The sequence below is a fragment of the Arachis duranensis genome, chromosome 2 (genome assembly GCF_000817695.3).
Source record: "Arachis duranensis cultivar V14167 chromosome 2, aradu.V14167.gnm2.J7QH, whole genome shotgun sequence".
NCBI lineage: Eukaryota > Viridiplantae > Streptophyta > Magnoliopsida > Fabales > Fabaceae > Arachis > Arachis duranensis.
In genome coordinates, this window is record NC_029773.3 from 82,787,503 (window position 1) to 82,808,900 (window position 21,398).

At 33.8% G+C, this 21,398-nt stretch overlaps 2 protein-coding genes and 1 pseudogene across 2 annotated transcripts; all 3 read right to left on the reverse strand.

Annotated features, from left to right (window-relative positions):
- Window positions 1-3,129: 3,129 nt before the first annotated feature.
- Window positions 3,130-11,569, reverse strand: LOC107475397 (ferritin-3, chloroplastic-like; annotated as a pseudogene).
- Window positions 11,570-16,062: 4,493 nt separating this feature from the next.
- Window positions 16,063-16,530, reverse strand: LOC107475396 (uncharacterized). Its single transcript, XM_016095027.1, has 2 exons — window positions 16,387-16,530; window positions 16,063-16,308 (listed from the first exon to the last, which is right to left on the reverse strand). The coding sequence occupies exons 1-2, from the start codon at window positions 16,528-16,530 to the stop codon at window positions 16,063-16,065; spliced, it is 390 nt and encodes a 129-aa protein (XP_015950513.1).
- A 2,407-nt stretch (window positions 16,531-18,937) lies between these two features.
- On the reverse strand, window positions 18,938-21,198 carry LOC107475384 (ferritin-2, chloroplastic). Its single transcript, XM_016095016.3, has 8 exons — window positions 20,825-21,198; window positions 20,634-20,717; window positions 20,484-20,544; window positions 20,092-20,179; window positions 19,895-19,956; window positions 19,721-19,786; window positions 19,445-19,508; window positions 18,938-19,285 (listed from the first exon to the last, which is right to left on the reverse strand). Exons 1-8 carry the CDS (start codon window positions 21,127-21,129, stop codon window positions 19,236-19,238), a joined length of 780 nt encoding a protein of 259 aa, XP_015950502.1. The 5' UTR covers window positions 21,130-21,198; the 3' UTR covers window positions 18,938-19,235.
- Between the last annotated feature and the right edge of the window lie 200 nt (window positions 21,199-21,398).

A 21,398-nucleotide genomic window follows, 5' to 3' on the forward strand; every position in this document is an offset into this window, starting at 1 on the left:
TCTATCACAGTACTGGGAATTAAGTTAGAATCACAAAAAGTGACATGTATGGATTCCTCTATGGTTCTATGTTCTTTGAGATAAATCCTATAGGACTTACTAGTGGTAGAGTATCCAACAAACATTCCTTCATAAGATTTTGGATCAAATTTACCAAGATTTTCTTTGTTGTTAAGCACAAAATATTTGCATCAAAAAACATGAAAGTACTTAAGATTTGGAGGGGTTCCTTTCCATAGCTCATAAGGAGTTATTTTCAATCCTTTTCTAATTATTGTCTTATTCAAAATATAGCATGCCGTATTTACGGCTTCAGCCCATAAAAATTTAGGAACCTCATTCTCACATAACATAGCCCTAGTCATTTCTTGAAGGCTTCTATTCCTTCTTTCAACAACCCTATTTTGTTGAGGTGTTCTAGGGCATGAAAAATTATGAGTAATTCCAAAGTTATCACAGAATTTTTTAAAGTATTGGTTTTTAAATTCTTTTCCGTGATCACTTCTCAAATGAGCCACTTTTAAATCTTTTTCATTTTGAATTTTCTTGCAAAGGGTTGAGAAAGCATGGAAAGCATCATTTTTATAAGCAATAAAAAGTACCCAACCAAATCTAGAGTAATCATCTACCACTACCAAACCATAGTATTTACCTCCTAGACTTTGTGTTCTTGTTGGACCAAAAAGATCAATGTGTAACATCTCTAATGGCCTCTTGGTTGAAATTTCATCTTTTGGTTTAAAAGAGGATTTAACTTGTTTGCCTAATTGACAAGCCTCACAAGTAAGATCCTTATCAAATTTGATTTTAGGAATTTCTCTAACTAGATTTTTCTTCACTAGCTTAGAAATTTGGTACATGCTAGCATGACCCAACTTTCTATGCCATAGTCATTTTTCAGATTCAAGAGATGTAAAACATGTTACATTTTGTTCTTTCAAGTCCTCAAGAGTTAATCCATACACATTGTTGCATCTCTTTGCTTCAAAAAGAATATCCCCAGTTTTTTCACAAACAACCAAGCATATAAATTTTCTAAAGATTACTTCAAACCCTAAATCACACAATTGACTTACACTAAGTAAATTATGTTTCAAACCATTTACAAGAAGAACATCATTTATACAAGATGAAAAGCTTTTACCAACTTTTCCAACGGCCACTATCTTTCCTTTTCCATCATCACCGAAAGTGACAAGTCCTCCACCATATTCATCAAGCTTTATGAAGAAGGTTGTCTTTCCGATCATATGCCTAGAGCATCCGCTGTCCATGTACCACATATTCTCCTTCCTCTTGGATGCTAGGCACACCTACAAAATAAGCTCAAGTGACCTTAGGTATCCAAATTTTCTTGGATCCTTTCACGTTAAACCATCTCCTATATCTTAAATCATTGTAATAAAAAACAACTTTGTAAACTTTATCACCAATCATTCTTTCACCAAAGAAATACTGAACGGGAAAATGACCACTTCGGTTACATAACCTACAAAACCTTGGAGTTGCTGTTTTGTTAAAGTATGTGGGATCTTGAAACCTTGTGTCATTAGAGGAAGAAGCTCTATCTTTAAAAGAATGTTTCTTATCAGATTTGTAAAACCCCAAACCAGCTTTATCAAAGAGTGATTTTTGACTAGCCAATATTTGATTTAGATTTTCAGAACTTTGAGTAAATTTGGTTAAGTCATGTTCAAGACTTTTAACCTTTTTCAGCAACTCTTCATTTTTCTTAAAACAGTTTACATAAGCAACTATCGAATTATCACTTTCAGAACTTCTAAGTTGAGCTTTCAACTGCTTATTTTCTTCCACAAGATCACAAGCAGTTTCGGCCTCTCTTAGCTTTTCTTTGAGAAAATTATTTTCAGCTTTAAGAATGTCAATTTGTTGTTCAAGATCTTGATTATCAAGCAGAAAACATCTTATTTTTTCAGAAAGGTGGTCTATCATGAGATGAAGGTCTTCAGTGTCAGGATTTTGAAAGAATACCTGATCTACATGATTTGCCATGAGACAAGGCTGTGACTTGGTCTCAAATTCTTCATCACTGTCTGAATCATTTTCCAAGTCTTCCCATGATGCCATTAGACCCTTCTTCTTTCCTCATTTTTTCTCCTCCTTTTTCTTTAACTTGGGACAATCAGATTTGAAATGCGCCATTTCCTTGCAGTTGTAACAAGTTACTTTGCTAAGATCTTGATTCATTTTCCTTGAGCTGCTTTCTTTGCCTTTGAACTTCATCATTTTCCTGAATTTTTTGACAAACAACACAAATTCATTTTCAGAGGAGTTATCACTGGATTCATCATCCAAGGGGTTAGTTACAGAAGAAAAAGAAATTCCTTTCTTTTTTGACTATTTTTTCAAATAAGTGTTTTCAAAAGCAAGAAGGTTCCCTCTCAAATCATCAAGTGTCATGGAATCAAGATTACTGTTTTCAGAAATAATTAAAGCTTTTGTTTCCCACTCTTTAGTGAGACATCTCAGCACTCTTCTCACAAGCACATAATCGGAATGTATTATTCCCATAGCATCCAAGCCCACAATGATGGTGTTGAACCGTTCGAACAGTTCATCAATGGATTCTCCTTCCTTCATTGTAAACATTTCATACTCCCTGTTTAACATGTCTATCTGAGTCTTCTTTACAATGGTGGTTCCTTCATGAGTGATTTACAATTTATCCCAGATTTTCTTTGCTGTTGTGCATCGTGATACCCGTCGGTACTCCTCAAAGCTGATAGCACAGTTGAGTAGATTAACAGCCTTGGCATTTAGCTCTATTTTCTTTCTATCTTCTTCGGTCCAGCTTGCTTCAGGCTTAAGAGTGACTACTCCTTCAGCACTTGTGTTGATCGAAAATTGAGGACCCTCCAGGATAATCTTCCATAGTCTGTAGTCTACTGCTTGCACAAAGATCTTCATTCTCTCCTTCCAATAGGTGTAGTTTTTTCCATTGAAAAGAGGAGGTCTGTTGCTTGACTGTCCTTCTGTGAGATTGTAGGACACCAGATTTGAGCCACTATTTTCTACCATGTGGATCTTTTCTCCAAGCTGCAAAGCTTGATCTCTTTGAGACCAAGCTCTGATACCAATTGATGGTTTCAGTGGCTAAGAGAAGGGGGGTTGAATCTTAGCCCCTTTTTTGCTTGATTACACCTTCTGGTCTTTGAGGAGACTTTTCTGTTTTTGTCTCGTCCCTAGCCACGAGACTTTTATTTTTGTCTCGTCACTTGGCACGAGATATTTTAGGTTTTTGCTCCTGGACAGTAGAAACAGAAATGGAGTAGGAGAGAAAGAGAGTTACACCCAGATATATCATGGTTCAGCTGCTAAGTGCAATGCAGCCTACATCCAGTCTCCATCACAACCATGATGGAATTTCACTATAATCAACCTGATTACAAACTGTAAAGTGCTAACCCAACTTACAAGGAAATTCCCACAGAATCATGAAACACAACATAGATGAACAAAGAAACTCTAAGAACATCTATGGCTTTTTCTTTTAATTTTGCACTCTCTGCCTTTTTCCGCTCTATGGCTTTTTCATACAAACCTCATTGTTTGCCTTTTTCCATGAGACTCAAGACATGACAAAATTAAACAGAAAAATATAAAACAGAATACATTGAAGGAGAAGAAAATCTGTAAGCTTAGGTAGCTATAAGACTTCTGTGCCTTGCACTCTCAAACTTTCTTCCTTGAATCAAACCGTGACTGTTCACCCCTTTTATAGAGAAGAAAAGCCTTCACAGTTGAAACAAAACCAAGCTTAACTTTTTTTTTCCTTCAAAACAGAACCGGTTCGGCCACAGAGAGAGAAGAGGTAACTCATGCAAAACCAAACATGCAAATACCTCTAGTTCTTCTTTGGTCATCACTCTTCATCAATCCGAGCGCTCCATCCTTGGCTTGCTCTCCAAGATGGATTTCTGGCCCTTGATGCTTCATGATGATGATGGCTTCATCTGCTCCAATCTCTGTCTCTTCCATCACTTTGCCACTCTAGCTATTTCCTGTGGTGGTTGAGCAGAATCAAAGACAAGCCATGCCTCCAAGAATTTCTTCCTTGCTGGCCGAATCTTCTTCTTTCTTTTTGAGTATGAAGAGCTCGAGATTACCTCACTGAATCTTACCATTTTTGGTGATAATCTTAACCACAACATACTTTTATTTTGTTATGTTTTTTTGCCATCATCATGATGGTCTTGTAGCGTGTTCTTCCTTCACTTCGGTAGCTCATTTTTGCTTCCATAGTTTCCTGGATAATGACCGAAAGAGAAGAAAGAGATGAGAGAGAAGAAGCAAATGGAAGAGTAGCAATTAAGTAAAGTTAAACAAATTAAGTGGAGAAAGTTGCTTTTACTTCCCTTGCTTGAGTGTCGTGTAGTACAAAGCAAATCAATCATGTCACTCATACTTTCTCTCTCGCTTATGTTTCCAATGCATGTATTAATTCTTCTAAATAAAACTTTGAGTTCCATCACATGCTTAGAGAAGGGATCCGTTGAAGACATCAGGCAAATGATAATATTTGCTTTCCTGATGGATTTTGGATCAAGCATTGGATCTTAGCATAGATCTTGGGCTTGTAACAATAACAAAATCAATTTGGCCCATTATAACAACTAGGTTCAACCACAATTTAATTTGGACATTTAAGGCTGAGCAAATAGTGAAACACTTGGGCTCATTAATTTTGTTTCGCCCCAAAATCAATTCAGCCATGCTCATCAATGTATTCTTGCATTAAATCAAGGATGAGTATAATTGGGTTTGTACCAAAATTTTATTTTCGGCCCAATTAAAATCTGCATCACAAAATTATTAATTAACATATGTTAAATAAAATCAAATTAATAATTTTGTAATTAAATATTTCAATAATATTTGTTCATCATTAAAATTAAATTGAAGTTTTTCAAACTCATTACATGAGAATAAAAAATTCTCTGACATAGTCAAAAAGAAAATATCCATCATGATCCCTGATAATTTTTTTTGAAAAATCCTCGACAAAGAAAAGCTATTTTTCGGTTCTTGATATTTAATTTCGTGGGGCTAATTAGTTCCTTTATTAATGATCTCTTTTTAAAACATACTTATGTAACACGTTAATTACTAATATATTCTTTATTCAATTTTTATAAATAAAAATAATTTAAAAATCAATAATATTTTTTAGTTTTACACCATAAATTTAGCTAATGTATTTAAAAAAGGTAACAAAAGTATAAAAAAAAACGGTCTTGACAATTATTCTTAAAAGACAACGAGATTTCTAATAAAAAAGAATTTGTCAATTCTAGTTAGTTTTTAATAGATAAATCAACAGTTTAACATATCTTGTAGGCGCTTATTCCGTTAATATAAAGAGAAAATATTGATAGATGGGCTAATCAGTCTTATAAAAGTAAATATCAAAAGTTAAAAAGTGTATTTTTTGTTGAAAACCTCGTTATCTTTCGAGATACTGTAGGGCAGAAAGTTTTTTCTCTAATAAAAAAATAAAAAATTATATACAAGGAGATAAAAAAAATTATAACATAATAAAAAATAAAAGACTATGCTGTTTAGAAAAAATAATCTTATTCCTTAAACTAGAAAATGCCAAATGTCTAATAATTAATTATCGTAGCTTTTCTTTTAATATATATTAGGTTTATACCCAAGCATTGCATAAAAATAAAATAATTGAATATGTACTTTTATAAAATATAGAAATTGATATAAAATTTAATTATTATACAATTAAAAAATTTATAAATAAATTTGATTTGAAATAAAATTATGAATATATTCAATTAAAATTTATTCTAAGTAGTCATTTTTGTTTGTTATTTTTTTGTCTTTCTTCTTTGTTATATTTAAATACTATAATGCAAAAAAAAATATTAAATGCAATACAAATATGAATATGATATTTTAATAATTAAAAATAACATCTACTTTTTCATGAATTATTATAACATCATGCATTTTTATTATTATTGTTATAATTAAATAATATTAAAAATATAAATTTTTGAAAAAAAAGGCTATATATATAAGCTAAGCGACAAGAACAATATATAACTAATGAGTTCTTTTTTTGTACATTGAAAAAATTTTGATGTAATACCTAATTATTAGATTTTATGGTATTTTTTAAAATTGTAGAAGCAGGATAATACGTATTATCAATACAAAGGGAGTGTATTGTCTTGTTTCTACAATTTTAAAAAATACCATAAAATTTAATAATTGAGTATTACACCAAAATTTTTTTAATATACAAAAAAATTAGCCTTTTAAGACTTTATCACCAAATATATAATAAATTAATTGTTTAGAAACTAAAATAAAGAATTATAGTCATTAACTAAATTTATTACATAATTGTATAAAATATTAGCAAAATGAATGAAAAAGAATAAAAGGCATAAAATTATGTTAAAGATGATAAAAAAAAGATGTATGAAGTGAACTGATTTATATAATAAATATAAATAACAATAAGAATAAAAATTAACTTATATACAGTGATTTATATAGAAATAAAGAGTTAAAAGAGATAAAAATATAAAGTTAAAAATTATATAAAAGAATAAAAAGTGATACGATAATAGAAAAATTATAAAATATAAACTTTATTAAAATACATGTGATAATATTAAAAACTATCTAATAATATATTTAAGAATTGATTATGTTCACTAGATCGACCGTGATGAGAAGACACTACATCCAACTCAAAATCTTAAAGTATCAAGTTAATGGGTCTCTCATCTTATAAACTCCTCACTCTTCCTTACTTTCTTCGATATGGGACTAACTTCAACATTCCTCACACTTGCAACATTAACATAATTTTCTCTAAACTATAGAAAAACATTTACCAAGATTAGTTTTAGGAACAAACAGTCACATGTTGCAATAGTATTGAGTCAAAATATAGTTACAATAGTCACAATAGTCACGCTAAAGGTATCCACTTTATTAGAACACGTCATATATATATTACAATGTTAAATAATTAATAAAATTTATTATTTTTATAAATATTTCTAAAAATCGAAAAGCTACTACCTAATAATAATAATAATAATAATAATAATAATAATAATAGTAGTAGTAGTAGTAGTTTTATATGTCAATTAAAATTGACATTTCTACCCCCAGATGCCAGATCTACACAGTAGTGAGCAGTTGAGAAATCAGAAAACCATTCACCTAAAACAGTTCTCATGAACAGTCTCACTCTGACTCTCCCAATTGTATTTACCTAAACCAACGATTATGTTAACATAATAATTAAGTCACTTTTAAATTTGTACTTCTCCTCTCTTTCTTTTCAATAACATGATTGTGAATATTATCTTTCTTAACATACCATAATTAATATCAAAATATTATGTATATATTAAAATTAGTTAATAATAAAATTTATTATTATATATTTATATACAAATATAAATATTATTTAAATTATTTTTAATATATATTTTATAATATATTTGATAATTAATTTTAGTATACATTTAACATGATTAAATTAATTGTTAGTATGTTTTGTTATACGCCACACACTAGAGTATATATTATAGAGAAAGAACCAAGTAGAAACATATTGGAGATAAATCAACCAACTACTTGATCAGGGTTCCCATTTTTATTTCCTATTAGATACTATTAAATTGAGAATATTTGGTAAGATAGATAAGAAAAAGTAACAAAATCCAAATTAGATATTACTTATTATTTAGTTTACTTTAACCCCTGCAACATATTCAAATGCCATTGATAAATTTAAATTCAATAAACTACCTTATTATGGTCGGTTTAGTATTGAAGACATTTTTAAGCCAAGTATACTTTATAATAGATATAATTATGTGTTTGTTGCGTGGTAATAAGTGATAACTTCAACATACATAACAAAATATATATAATTTCTTACTTTAATAATTTAATATTAACAATTATCGTATGTTTATGCAACACTACTTTACTGAATTTGAATTATACTTAATCAATTCAATTCATAAAGTAACATTTAAGCTAAAATTGTCAGTTTTGTTAAAATAATAATAAATAAATAAAATAAAGTTGATATATCAATTTATGAATAAATAGACCATAATCAACTTAAATATTCCATATAAATGAAACATCATCATTATTTACTTTAACAATAGGTCAAAGGTTAATTAGGATTATGAAACCAACTGAATTCTTTAATGATATTTGATGCTATATAGTAGGATCCAATATTTGTTTAAGAACTTGATAAGACTAAGATTAGTATTTCCATGAAGGGCATGGTGTGCATATATAAATATGGTGGCTTCAAGATGCAAAGAAGAGAAGCAGGGTTAGTAGCTACTTAGAAAAGAAATGGTGAAGTGGAAGAAAGGGTTATGCTGCTTCAACAAGTGCTTCTCTATCTTTTCAACAAAAAGTATCATCCTAAGTAGTAAACTCACTTCACATTTCAGGTTCAAACCTCAGAGTAAGCAACAAGTTACTTTAGATTCGTATTATTAGCTAATAAATTGTGAATTTCCTATGCATCTTTAAAGAAACTTTGTATAATCATATGAATTCTTGTTGGATATGACTCATAACTCAGTTGGCAATATATATATATATAGATCAACTTTAAAATTTGCATATTCAAGAAAATTAAGGAGAGATTGATAGTGATACATTTATTTTAGATAATCTATACCATTAGATGATGTAGGAGAGATTAATTTGTACATTGTCAAACTTTAGAGACTAAAAAAATATAGTATAAAGTAAAATTAAATCTTTTTTTTTCAATAACAGCACAACTTTAACAACCTTTTTTGTACACATGACAACTTGAACAGTAAAAAAAACAAGAAAGTTCTGTTCCAACTTATTGATTTCTGATTTAGTTTTGATCCTTTAAATTTTCTCCATGCAGGGCACAGAAAGGGGATTCTTAATAATCTGTATGAGGACATGGAATCTTATGGTGAATATGAAGATATACAAGTTATGTGGAAAATTATTCAATCTACCTCTCCTCAGTATGGCAGCAGCAACAAGGAAAGGACCAATAATAAGTCTTCATATTTGATTCTATGTTTTAGGCCAACTTGAATTTTGAATGCAACCAAGTGATACAAATTTTTTCTAGATGGTCCAAAATAGGAATATGGGTATGGAAGGAGCAGAGAGAAGTAAATAAATAAGGCAAGGTTTCAGAGTTCAATCATGTTTATATATAAAAGGTTAAATTCCTCAGATTCATATAATTTTACTAAATTTATAATTAAAAATTTTATATTTTAAAAGTTTTTAATTGAACTTCTATACTAATTTTAAATTTATAATTATATTTTTATTATTCTAAAAATGTTTAACTTATAAAATATACTAAGACATAATTATAAATTTAAAAAAGAGCTAATTGCAAATTTAAAGTTAATGTAAAAATCTAATTAAAAACTTCTAAATATAAAGACCCAAATATAAATTTAAAAAATCTATAATGGCTACGAGAATAATTTAACCTATATAAAATCACATGCTCACTTTCCATTCCTTGTTTGGTTTACTATTCAAACACCACTTTGAGAGTTTAGGCCTATAGAAATGATTCCACTTAACAACATATCTGGATTTGTACACAGTTTTTTTTATCATCTGAAACATTGCACAAATTTTCAGTTCTATTCATAATTTCTTGTTCTAAATTCATTGCCTTTCACTTCAGTAGAATTTTACCTGCTCATCCAAAAACTCGCTCTCAATGAAGTCGCATAATTGTGGATCGATGTTACAGTCAGCAACCTATAAATTCATGAAGAACAGTATAACTCATGAATTCATTAGTCACTTGATCATAGCAAAGATAATGTGATTCACATTAGAAAAAAATTCAACCAAAGCCAGAGCTAATTCCATTGCTGAATCAAAGCATAAAAGAACAAAACAAACAATCAACAATTAGCATAGATAATGATTCGGATAACTAAATAAGATAACTTTATAGCACTGTTTGTTTCAATCTGCAAACAAAATTGAGAACTCACCATACAATGCATCACCCTTTTGAGCATGTGCAAATTCTGAGGGAGGACTAGTGATAGGGTGCTGTATCACTCGACCACCGCGAATGTTCTAAACCAATCAAAACCATACAACTCATCACAATCACCATAAGAAGAGAGTACCAATCAACAACACTATGTCACTATCAAACTCAACAATTCAATACATCGATAAGTATGTAACACTAGTTTAGTAGTTTATTCCTCTCTCTTAGTCTGTTGCTATATAAACTTAGTAGATTAATATAGTACATTCCAGAATCAATATAATAATGCATCACTTAAGAGAATATAACCTGATACTTCATGAGCTCCTCAGCATGCTCTCTTTCTTCTTCACTTGATTCCTTAAAGAACCTACGATTTTCAACAAAATACAATGCACTCAAACTTAAATCCCATGTGAGAAATGGAAGAAGTGAAGGCAGAGATGTATGTTACTTACTTTGCAAAACCCTTGAGAGCAATGTCATCTATCTCTGTCAAATTATGCAAACAAGGAGTGGTACACACAGGAAACATTGTACATAATGAACCTTCACTTTATTTATTTTTTTAATAAATTGAGAAATTAATATATTTACATAAAATTTATGTTTAACTACATTCATTTTACAACTTATCAAAAAAAATATTTACTTTTGAAATGGAGAAAATTTTAGTAGCAAATCAGGACGAAAAATAGCAAAAAAATAATAATAATAAAATCAAAATTATAAATCAAAATAAATAATAACCAAACTATAATGCATACCAAAATTGTCTCTTTGTAAGATAACAATTTTATATATACGTAGAATAAAATCATGATCCGCAACAGAACACTAAAAATTAAAACTTAAAGGAAGAAATATGATGGATTTGATTATGGGGAACAATCACTTACTTGATCTGCTCATTGATAGCAGATTCAGATTCATCAACATAGTTCTGTCGAGCCAACGAAACATTTGGTGTTAGAGGAACAGCAAGAGCATCTTTCTTCACCTCTTCATATGGCTCAAATATCACACCAGTGAGAAGAAGAAAATTCAGAAAGCTTTCTGGGAACAACAACAAAAGAAGCAACTTTGGAGACAAAAAGGGACATTTTGGAAAGAACAATGAAGAGGGTATTGGGAAATGTGTTTGAATAAAAGAAAGGAAGAGGAAATGGAAGATGGGGTGGTAATGGAGGTAGCTCTGGAGTCTGAACTGGGAAGAGGGCGAAGAACAAGGAAAGGGTAAAGAGGATATAAGTAGTTATGGCGAGGGGCATTTTTGGAAACAGAATTAGTATGTGAACCGTCGGATTTGAGGGCCACGTGGATGATTGAGATTGGTTGTTTGGGAGGGGCGTGTGGCGAGCTCGTGGTCTAAGTGGTGTGAAGGCGAAAAGAGTGGGAATCTCTGGTCCATGTTGCGGTGGCAACAAAGACACTGACAAAAAAGACAAAAGTATTGTGTCTTTTACAAGATGGAATCTTTTGACCTTTGTGGATTGTGGTGGATACCAACATTTTCGGCCAATGGCTGCAATGCTCTTCTATGTTTAGTAGTAGAACACCACACACTTTTATTATATACAGCTAATTATTTGGTTGAGAATTTAGAGATATCTTATAATTCTTTTTGTACATTTTGAAAATAGAATGTAAATAAAAGGGTTAAGTATGATTTTGGTCCTTAACGTTGGGGCTAAAAATTTATTTCGTCCCTCGACTTTTTTTCGCTTCAAAAAGGTCCCTGAGGTTCCGGTTTGTTTTAAAATCGTCCTTTGCCACCAAAAATAAATTTTTAATACGAAAATGTCCTTGATGGTTGGTATTACTTCCCGCAAAAGAAAATTTTTCTTTCCTAAGCCACGCTTTGCCTGAGAATAGGACCCCAGAGTGTAACGTTTGTGTGAAACGATTGTGCGAAACCCTTGGAAGGCCTTCCTGCGACGTCCGGCGTTGGTAGCTTGAGAGAGGTTGCCGGAAAACTTCCTGGGTCGTTAAGTTGGCTTCGTCCAACAAAAATTCCTTGGCGAGGTAAGCATTATGTGAATATAATTTCTCGATTCTTAATAGGGTTTGAACTGATTGTAGTTGTTGTTGTTCATATTTGGTTGACTAAGTCCCTGTGTTGATTAATAGGGTTTTTCGGGAAGGAGATGGCGCTCTTCAACATGCGGGTGCACCATGGAGGGTTCTTTGGATATGAAAATGGTGTGCTCAAGTACCTGAAGGGTCAATGTACAGTTGTGGAGGACATTGACGGCGATCGGTGGAGTGTGTTTGAGACATACGAGGAACTGAGACAGCTTGGATATATGAAATCCAACATTTCTGCGTTATGGTACAAAGACCCAACTGAGGATGATTATGAGCATCACTCGAAGCTGTTGGTAGGTGACACAGAGGCAATTGAAATGTCTACCATAGCAGGGAGGAGAGGCTTTGTTGATCTGTTTGTGGTGCATGAGGTTGAGGATGCGGAGGGATTTTCGGAGGTGGGTTTTCTAGACATGGGGGGAGAGAAGGTAGGTGGCCAGAGTGAGAAACCCTTGGGTGGTGGTATGGATTTAGTGGTGTTCGAAGGCAATGTAGATAACAGTGATGGAGCTAGGGTTGCTGGTGAACAAGAATGCGAGAATAAAGATGGTGGAGTGGAATTAGGCCAAGAGGGACGTGAGGCGGTTAGTGATGATGTTAGCAGTGGTGAAGACAGTGATGACCCAACATACTTGCCATCTAATGAAGAGGAAAACAGTGTGGAAGACATCCACTTCACTAATAATGATGAGGTGTACGACTATGAAAGTGGATTCAGTGAAGATAATGCTGTGCCAAAGGACTGTAATGTGGAGAAGGGCAAAAAGGTTGTCACAAGTGACTTGGATGATGAGGATGCAGTTGACAGTGATGAATTGGAGCAAGACCATGTAATTGCAGGAGCAGGGATGGGTGCTGATGATGGGGAGTATGATGCTGAGGAGGGGGGGCAAAGGTTTCCAGTGCATAAGACAAAAAAGGACATGGGAAAGTACCAATGGAAGGTGGGTACATTGTATGAATCTCGGCAAGAGTTCAAGGACACAGTGGCGGCCTATGCAGTCAACACAGCTAGGAACATTAAATTCAAGAAGTGCGACTTGGTGAGGGTCCGAGCTGTTTGTCAGAAAGGTTGCCCCTTTTGGTTATATGCACACAGGGTCGGTGAGGAGTCCACTGGGAAACTAAGAAGCATGAATCTTCAACATTCTTGCATGCAGACACACCGGGTTGGGATTATGCACAGCAAATGGTTGGGTAGCCAGTTTAAGAAAAGAGTTGAATCCAACCCAAAGATCAAGGTGAAGGAGCTGGTTGCAAAGGCTCACAAAAAATGGAACCTGACCGTTACAAAGGCAATGGCAGCTAATTCAAAACAGGAGGCTTTGAGTCAGATACAGGGCACCTTTAGGGAGCAGTACAAGCGAATAAACGACTACTGCCATGAACTCCAAAGAACAAATCCAGGTTCCACAGTGATTCTGAAGGTAATTCGATCACCAGATTTTGCTCAAGAGCGACAGAATGCAGAACTGATGAACTATTGTGTTTTCCAAAGAATGTATGTATGCTTTGATGCTTGCAAGAAAAGTTTTCAACACTGCAGAAGGTTCATTGGGCTGGACGGTTGCTTCTTGAAAACCCCTCAAGGTGGTCAACTGTTGACTGCAGTCGGAAGAGACCCAAATGACCAGATTCTTACAATTGCATATGCGGTTGTTGAGGCGGAGACTAAGGACTCTTGGGTATGGTTTCTGCGTCACCTGTCCGATGACTTAGGCCCACACAATCTTGCAAAGTGCACGTTTATGTCTGATCAGCAAAAGGTAACTCACCATATATAAGCCTATGCAAGTTGCCCTTGTATACATTTATAAATGAACTAACAATTTGAAATATTACCTTCTTGAAAACAGGGCTTATTGCCGGCGTTTGAAGAGGTCATTCCAGGGGTGGATAACAGGTTCTGTGTTAGGCATCTCTATAGCAACTTCAGGAAGAAGTTTCCTGGTTTAGAGCTAAAGAACAAGATGTGGAGGTGTGCTAAAGCAAGTCATTGGCAGAGCTGGGAGAAGGAGATGAAAAATTTGCGAGTTCTGAATGAGGGAGCATTTAGACATCTGAATAGCATTCCACCAAGGTTCTGGTCAAGATCCAGGTTTACCTTCCTATCTAAATGTGATAGTCTTGTTAATAATATGAGTGAGAGTTTCAATGCTGTGTTAGTAGAAGCAAGAGAGAAACCAATTGTGAGCATGTTAGAGGATATTAGGGTTTATATGATGACTTGATGGGCTGCAAATAGGGAAAGGGTTCTTAATTATCCAGGAAACATTATGCCAATGATTAGGAAGAAATTAGAAAAACGGGCAAGCTTAGCTAGGGACTGGAGGCCTTATTGGTCATCTGCTAGCAACTACGAGGTAATGTGTGGTCTAGATAAGTATGTTGTGGATCTTGCTGCTGGTGAATGTTCTTGCAGGAAATGGCAAATGAGTGAGATTCCTTGTCCTCATGCCATCAGCTGCATCACCTTCAAAGGCCTTAATTTGGAGTCATATGTGGATGACTGCTACAAGAAGGAGGCCTACATCAGGTGCTACCAGGAGGTGATACACCCTGTAAACGGCCCGGAGCTATGGGAGAGGACTCAATATGATAATGTCATTCCACCTCCATACAGGAGGCCAAGCCACAGACCGGTGAAGAAGAGGAAAAGAGGGGCTGCAGATGAAGACAATAGAAGCCAAACTCATATGTCACGGAGGGGAGAAGTCCAAAGATGCTCCAATTGTGGTGGAGTTGGTCACAAGAAGAGCGGCTGCAGGCAACCTAAGAAGAGGGTAAGAGGGGTTGTGAAATGCTATTCTAGGGTTCAACTACCATTATTTAAGCCATATATATAATTTAACTACTATATGATATGTGTGTAACTTTCTCTATGATTTACATTTTCATTGTAGGCCTAAACTTCAACCAAAAGAGCCAACAAGAATGCACCTAAGCTGGCACCTGGTCAGACAGTTTTGGGAGGGAGAAACAGGAATACTACACTATCACCACCCAATCTGCCAGCATCTCATACCAGGAAAACCCCACAAGGCCCAAAAAACGTGAAGCCCGGCCCACCACAGAAGCACCTAAGCCCAAGAAAGCTTCCACCAAGCCCAAGAAAGCTTCCACTCAGCCCAACACCGTGGCCCAGCCCAACAACAAGGCTGCATCTACTGCAACCTCCACCAGCAACAAACAGCCTCCTAGCCAGCCATCTGTGAGGAAGAGGCCCTTTTCTGTCATTCAATGCAGTGCACCTCATCTACCCCTGCAGAAGTTGAGGTTGATGGCCAAGTTACCCCCATCTCAGTGGGGAAATCTTTAGGATTTGAGTGTGGAATATTTTGTGACTTTTGTATTGATGACTTGCAAGCAGTGTTTTTAATCTTGGTACTTTATTTTGGTATTAAGTGCCTTAGGACACTTGAAATGTTGCTTCTCTGTTTTCTGGTTTGAGAACTGTAATTTTGTTATTAAGTTCCTGAGGAAACTTGAAGTCTTGCTTCTCTGTTTTTTGGTTTGAGAATTGTATTTTGGCATTAAGTTCCTGATAAAACTTGAAGTGTTGCTTCTCTGTTTTTTGGTACTAGGCATGTGAAGGCAACTACAAAATATTTTTGTATGTTTTAACTACTCATCAAATGAAATATTCCATTACTAATTATTGAAATTTCAGATCTTGTATTGAATGTTTTTCTGCTTTGCTCATAAACTACTTTTACTTTACAAAATAACACAACTCCACCATTAAAGAAGGTGACAATTTGGGCAACAGTAAACAACACTTTCCTTCATTAATTCAAACAGTTTCATTAATTCAAACAGTTTCAAAGATACTACAACCCTAAACCATTGTAACATCACAGAATACTCTCAAACTCTACCCACACAACACAGGAAACCTCATAACATTCCCTACCAAATCATCTATAACCTAAGTGCATTCCATTCGGGTGCTTTAAGTTGTAATGATTCTGCAGGAATAAGAACAAAAACCCCACCCACCCAGCAATACATAGAGCAGCCACAACCCAAAGCTTCGTCTCCAACTCCTTCAATCTTGCCTTCAACTTCGTTATCTTCCTCCTATTTCTTGCAAATTCAACCTCTTGGTGAACACCACCAGGTTCCGGATCTGTCCATCTGAAGAAATCACACCCATCCTGAACCTAATAGGAGCCATAGAAACATATGAAGAAATCCCAAATTTTCAGACCCACAATAGCAAAATAGGAAGAACACTTTACCTTATAGTATACACAACCCCAGAATCTTCGTCCAGGGTTATCCTTCGTCGATGAAGTTCGCAAAATCGGCCTCTCACCATGGCCATAAAGCAACTCCTTTGCATCTGAACGAAAACGTGAGGCTCTTGAGCTCTGGGAAGCCATGGACGCCACTGTCTCCTGAACCCTAGCCGTCCACCTTCAGCAGCATCTCCCATCGTTACTCCTCCCTCCCCTGCACTTCACATTCATTCACTTTCTTGATTTAATCCTTCTATTATTATTTATTTATATTAATTAACGTTTCCCATATCCGTTACAACAGTCATATCTAAACCTAACGACCACAGGGGTAAAATCGTCCGAGGGACGATTTTAAAACAAACCGGAACCTCAGGGACCTTTTTGAAACGAAAAAAAGTCGAGGGACGAAATAAATTTTTGGCCCCTACGTTAGGGACCAAAATCATACTTAACCCTAAATAAAATGTCTTGAGAAATTATTTTTATACTTAGTAAAGTAATTTTTTTATAATCTATAGACAGATTTTATTCAATTATTTTAATAAAATAAAAAAAAATTGAAAAATTAAGGAGTGATAGATGAGTTGATGTCATTGTTTTCATTATTGTTGGTTTAGGGTAAGGTTGAGTATAGAGGAAGAGGTGGCATACTAGACGAGAAAAAAAAGGTAGGAAATGGAATATAACTCGATGATGATGTACGTGGAAATGAGAAGGTGGTAGTTGAAGATGGTCAAGTTGAAAAGAGTTGTGGAAAAAAATATTTTATAATATAATATTAAAATTTGTATGATTAATTTGTATAGATTTTGATATAAAAGTCCAAGATGTTAAGGGGGATCAATCACCCAATATTAAGAGAAAACAAGGTAGACTAATAAGTGGAGAATTTATAAAGAATTAGCCTCTCTTAAAATTATAAAGAATTAAAATGTGAAGAATTTTACATATTTACTTATTTAAAAGGATAAAAAATATATTTTGTATAAGTCTTTTTATAAACTTAATCAAGGTCTAAGATTCTATTGGCCATATGAAAATTATTGTTTATTAATTAATTAATATCAATGCATTCTACATTCACGTTTTTTCATGATATTATAGGTTAGTCTTATTTGTGGGTATTCAATGTGATTCAATTTGATTGGATAGGATTGCTCATATATTCTCTTTTTTAAAAAATTTATAGATCTACTAAGTCAATCACTTTAATTAATATTATAATATAGTTTTTTTCATAAATCTTACTTAAAATAATTTTTGGAATAAACATGAATTTTATTATAATTTTATTACTTTTAATTTGAATTTGAATTTTTTATATTTTTGTTTTATTGATGTATTTATGAAATTATAGAATAATTAAATATTGTGTTTGGTTGAAAAAAAAAAGATTTTGTTGTGGATAAAATCACATTGAGTCGGGTTGAGAATTTTAAAGTGAGATTAGAGTTACAATCGAAAAATTCTCAGCTCTCAGATAAAATAAAATTAAATTTGTAAAAAAATTTCAACCCGTAAATAAGAATGACTGAATGAGCATAAACCCATAGTCTTATCTATTGCCCTAGATAAGTGGAAGAAACTTCAACCCCCAGATCATGTAAGCTCCTTCTTCGTGGGTACAAAGAAATATATGGACAAAGAGTATATGCGTGTAAACTTGTAAAAGAAGAAAAGGATTCAATTGAAAAATTCTTGTTAAAATGATATTTGAAGACATTTTTACAAAAGCGACATGTTTGATTAAAATGCAAGATTGTTAAGTTTTTCATTAAATGGATACAAGTTTTAAGAATATCTTGCTCTTGTATTTTTGAAATGTAAGAGTGAAAGTATAAAGCCTTATTATAATAATAACGGCCAATTTCATTCTCTTAAGTTTTAAGTAAAGAAGTTGTAAATTAATAAAATTGGTCAGACAAAGAATTCTTGATTCGAATATTACAAAGTCAAAGATAAACGCTTTTTTTCATATTTTCCATCAAAAATTAAGAATTTTAAAATTCTTATACTTTCGTTTGGAGTTACTTCGAGAGAAGGTTGAATAGGAGAGTAAATAAATATAAAAAATAATAATGATATTCATTTTTTTCGATATGACAGCAGCCTATGTATTGTGCGTGAATGTGGAGAATATGGATGCTAGACATGGGTGTGATTTTTTTATTAAAAATAATTTGTCTTTCCGAGTTGTATAGGAGAGAGAATTTGAATTTTGGCTAAACTAATTGGATGGTACGATTTTTGCTCCTGACACCACAATTGCCTAAAATATCTATACACTTCATAATTGCGTTCTCCACGATTTTTCTTTCCATATCTAAATAAAAAAGTGCAACAAGGGAGTTTGCTGAAAATTCTCATGCAACAAGAAGCCTGATCAATACTAATGTTTAGCATCTCTTTCTCAAATCTCACCGTCAACATTTTGTCTTCATAAGATACTCCTAATGATAAGACCAATGTACTAATCATTGGCATTGAATAAAAATTAAAATCATCACATAATTCATAGTTCTACTTGCATCCTACAAATAACAAGCTCTTTTTTCGGTACAAGATCACTTTTATTTCCAACAAGATGAAATTGCAAGCTACAAAGTAGAAATAGATATGCTTTCACAATATTGACTTCTAGGCTCTCTAGCCTTCTAGACAGACACTAGCAACCACATAATTCCTACATTAATACAAAGATCATTAAACTAATCAATATCTTAAGCAAATCTCATAACACACGAATCTACGCAAGTCAAATACTAGTTCTATCGTACAACTATGAAACAACACACAACGTTTAGAGTTTAGACAGTGCCAAGTTGTGGAGAGCAGGCTGTTCAAGATTATACATGAGCTTCCTCATGGAGAAGAACTTGATCAAAGTGCCACACACCTGCAAGCAACAAAAGCAGAGTCATATTTCAGTCAGAAACCCAACACCATAGCATTTTTCACTTTTAGACATTTTCTTTCTTCTTAGAACGTTTGGTGTGAAAATGTTTAGAAGCAATTTAAAAGTAAGTGGAGCTATCTATATAGGTTATGTGCATACCATGACCCTTTCCAACCATTCTCAATTGAGTAACATACTCTGCAATCCTCTTGATTGATTTAACCTGTACCAACCAAAACAAAAGATGTTATACACAAACCCTTATTTAATTTTTACACTTTGTAATGATGCAAATATAATCCACCCTAACTTCAGCTTGTTTCCATGTAAGAATTTTTCATTTTATTCACTTCTTGTTCTAAATCTAGTGCTTTTATGGATCCAAGTTCTAGTTAACCTCAAATCTCAAGTAGACATAATTCAGCAAAGTTATACCTGCTCATACAAAAACTCGCTTTCGATGTAGTCGGCGAGTTGTGGATCATTGTTCCGGTCTGCAACCTATGATTCATGAAGAACAGATTTAACCTTAAGAACTAGAGTTTAAAAATAATGTGACAGCATATTGAAAAACAATTCAACTCAGCAAAAAGGCATAAGAGGCATTACACTGTGAAGAGAAAGAAGCTTTTCATTCACCAATTTCTCCAAAGACAAAGCTAATTCCATGGCTGTATCAAACAGAAAAACGAAAATGAGCAAGCACAAAATAAGATTAAATTATATTGCAGAACACAACTAATAGCACTATTTGTATCAATCTGAAAACAGAGAAAAATCAAGGTAAATGACTATTGAGAACTTACCATAGAGTGCATCACCCTTTTCAGCATGTGCAAATTCTGAGGGAGGACCGGTGATGGGATGCAGTGTCACCCGACCGCCGCGAACATTCTGAACCAATCAGAATCACACATCTCATTACACATATATCATAAGAGCCAAGTAGAAACCAACAACACTAGCAAACTCAAAACAATTCATTCAAGGCACTAAGTATGTGATCTTAATTAATTAATTGAGCATTAGGAATACAGTTTGGACATATGGCTATACAACATCAATTAGTTTTTGTTAGATTATAATCATTTCTCTCCCTTTTCCTAAAGATCTTTCAATAAAATTTTGACCACTAAGGTATTTAAAACATAACACACATAACATAATGATCCTTAAAGCCAAGAGTTCCAACACCAACCTGATACTTCATAAGCTTCTCAGCATGCTCTCTTTCTTCTTCACTTGATTCCTTAAAGAACCTGCAATTTTTCAACAAAATACAATACATTCAAAATTAAATTCCATTTCAGAAACGGAAGAAGTGAATTCACAGATGTAAGTTACTTACTTTGCAAATCCCTTGAGAGCAATGTCATCTCTGTCAAAGTATGCAAACAAAGAGTGGTACACATAGGAAGCGTTGTACTCCACACTGCATTCATACACCAAATAAATCATCTCATCATAAAAATAATTAATAACAACAACAAACTATGATAGCCATACAAGACAAAAGTGAGAAATCATGAGAATTCTTACTTAATCTGCTCATTAATAGCGGATTCAGATTCATCAGCGTAGTTCTGACGAGCCAACGAAACATTTGGTGTTACAGGAACAGCAAAAGCATCCCTCTTAACCTCTTGAAAAGGTTCAAAAATCACACCAGTGAGTGGCTTAGAAGGAACATCAACACCGCCACCGGCTGCAACAACCTTGAAGCTCCTACTCTTAGAAGAAGAAGAGAAGCTCAAAGCTGCGATCTTTCTGTTCGCAGAAACATCGCAACCACTAGAAACAGGTGAAAGAGAAAAGCTAGAGACTTTGGAGCAAGAGAGGGCCATTTTGGGAAGACGAAAAAGAAGAAGACGAAGAAGAAGGAGAGTGTGGTAATGGCGGCTTCTAAGAGTTTCTTTGGTGCGAGGAAATGGGGAAGGGGTAAAGGGGATATAAGTAGTGGTGTTAAGGGGTGTTTTGGGAATATGAATAATTATGGACCGTTGGATAGAGATACACGTGGAGGGTTGAGATTTGTTGGGGAGTTGGGGCGTGTGGCGGGCTCGTGGCCCTATCCAGTGTGAATGAGGAATCAATGGAAATATCCTTTCCACGT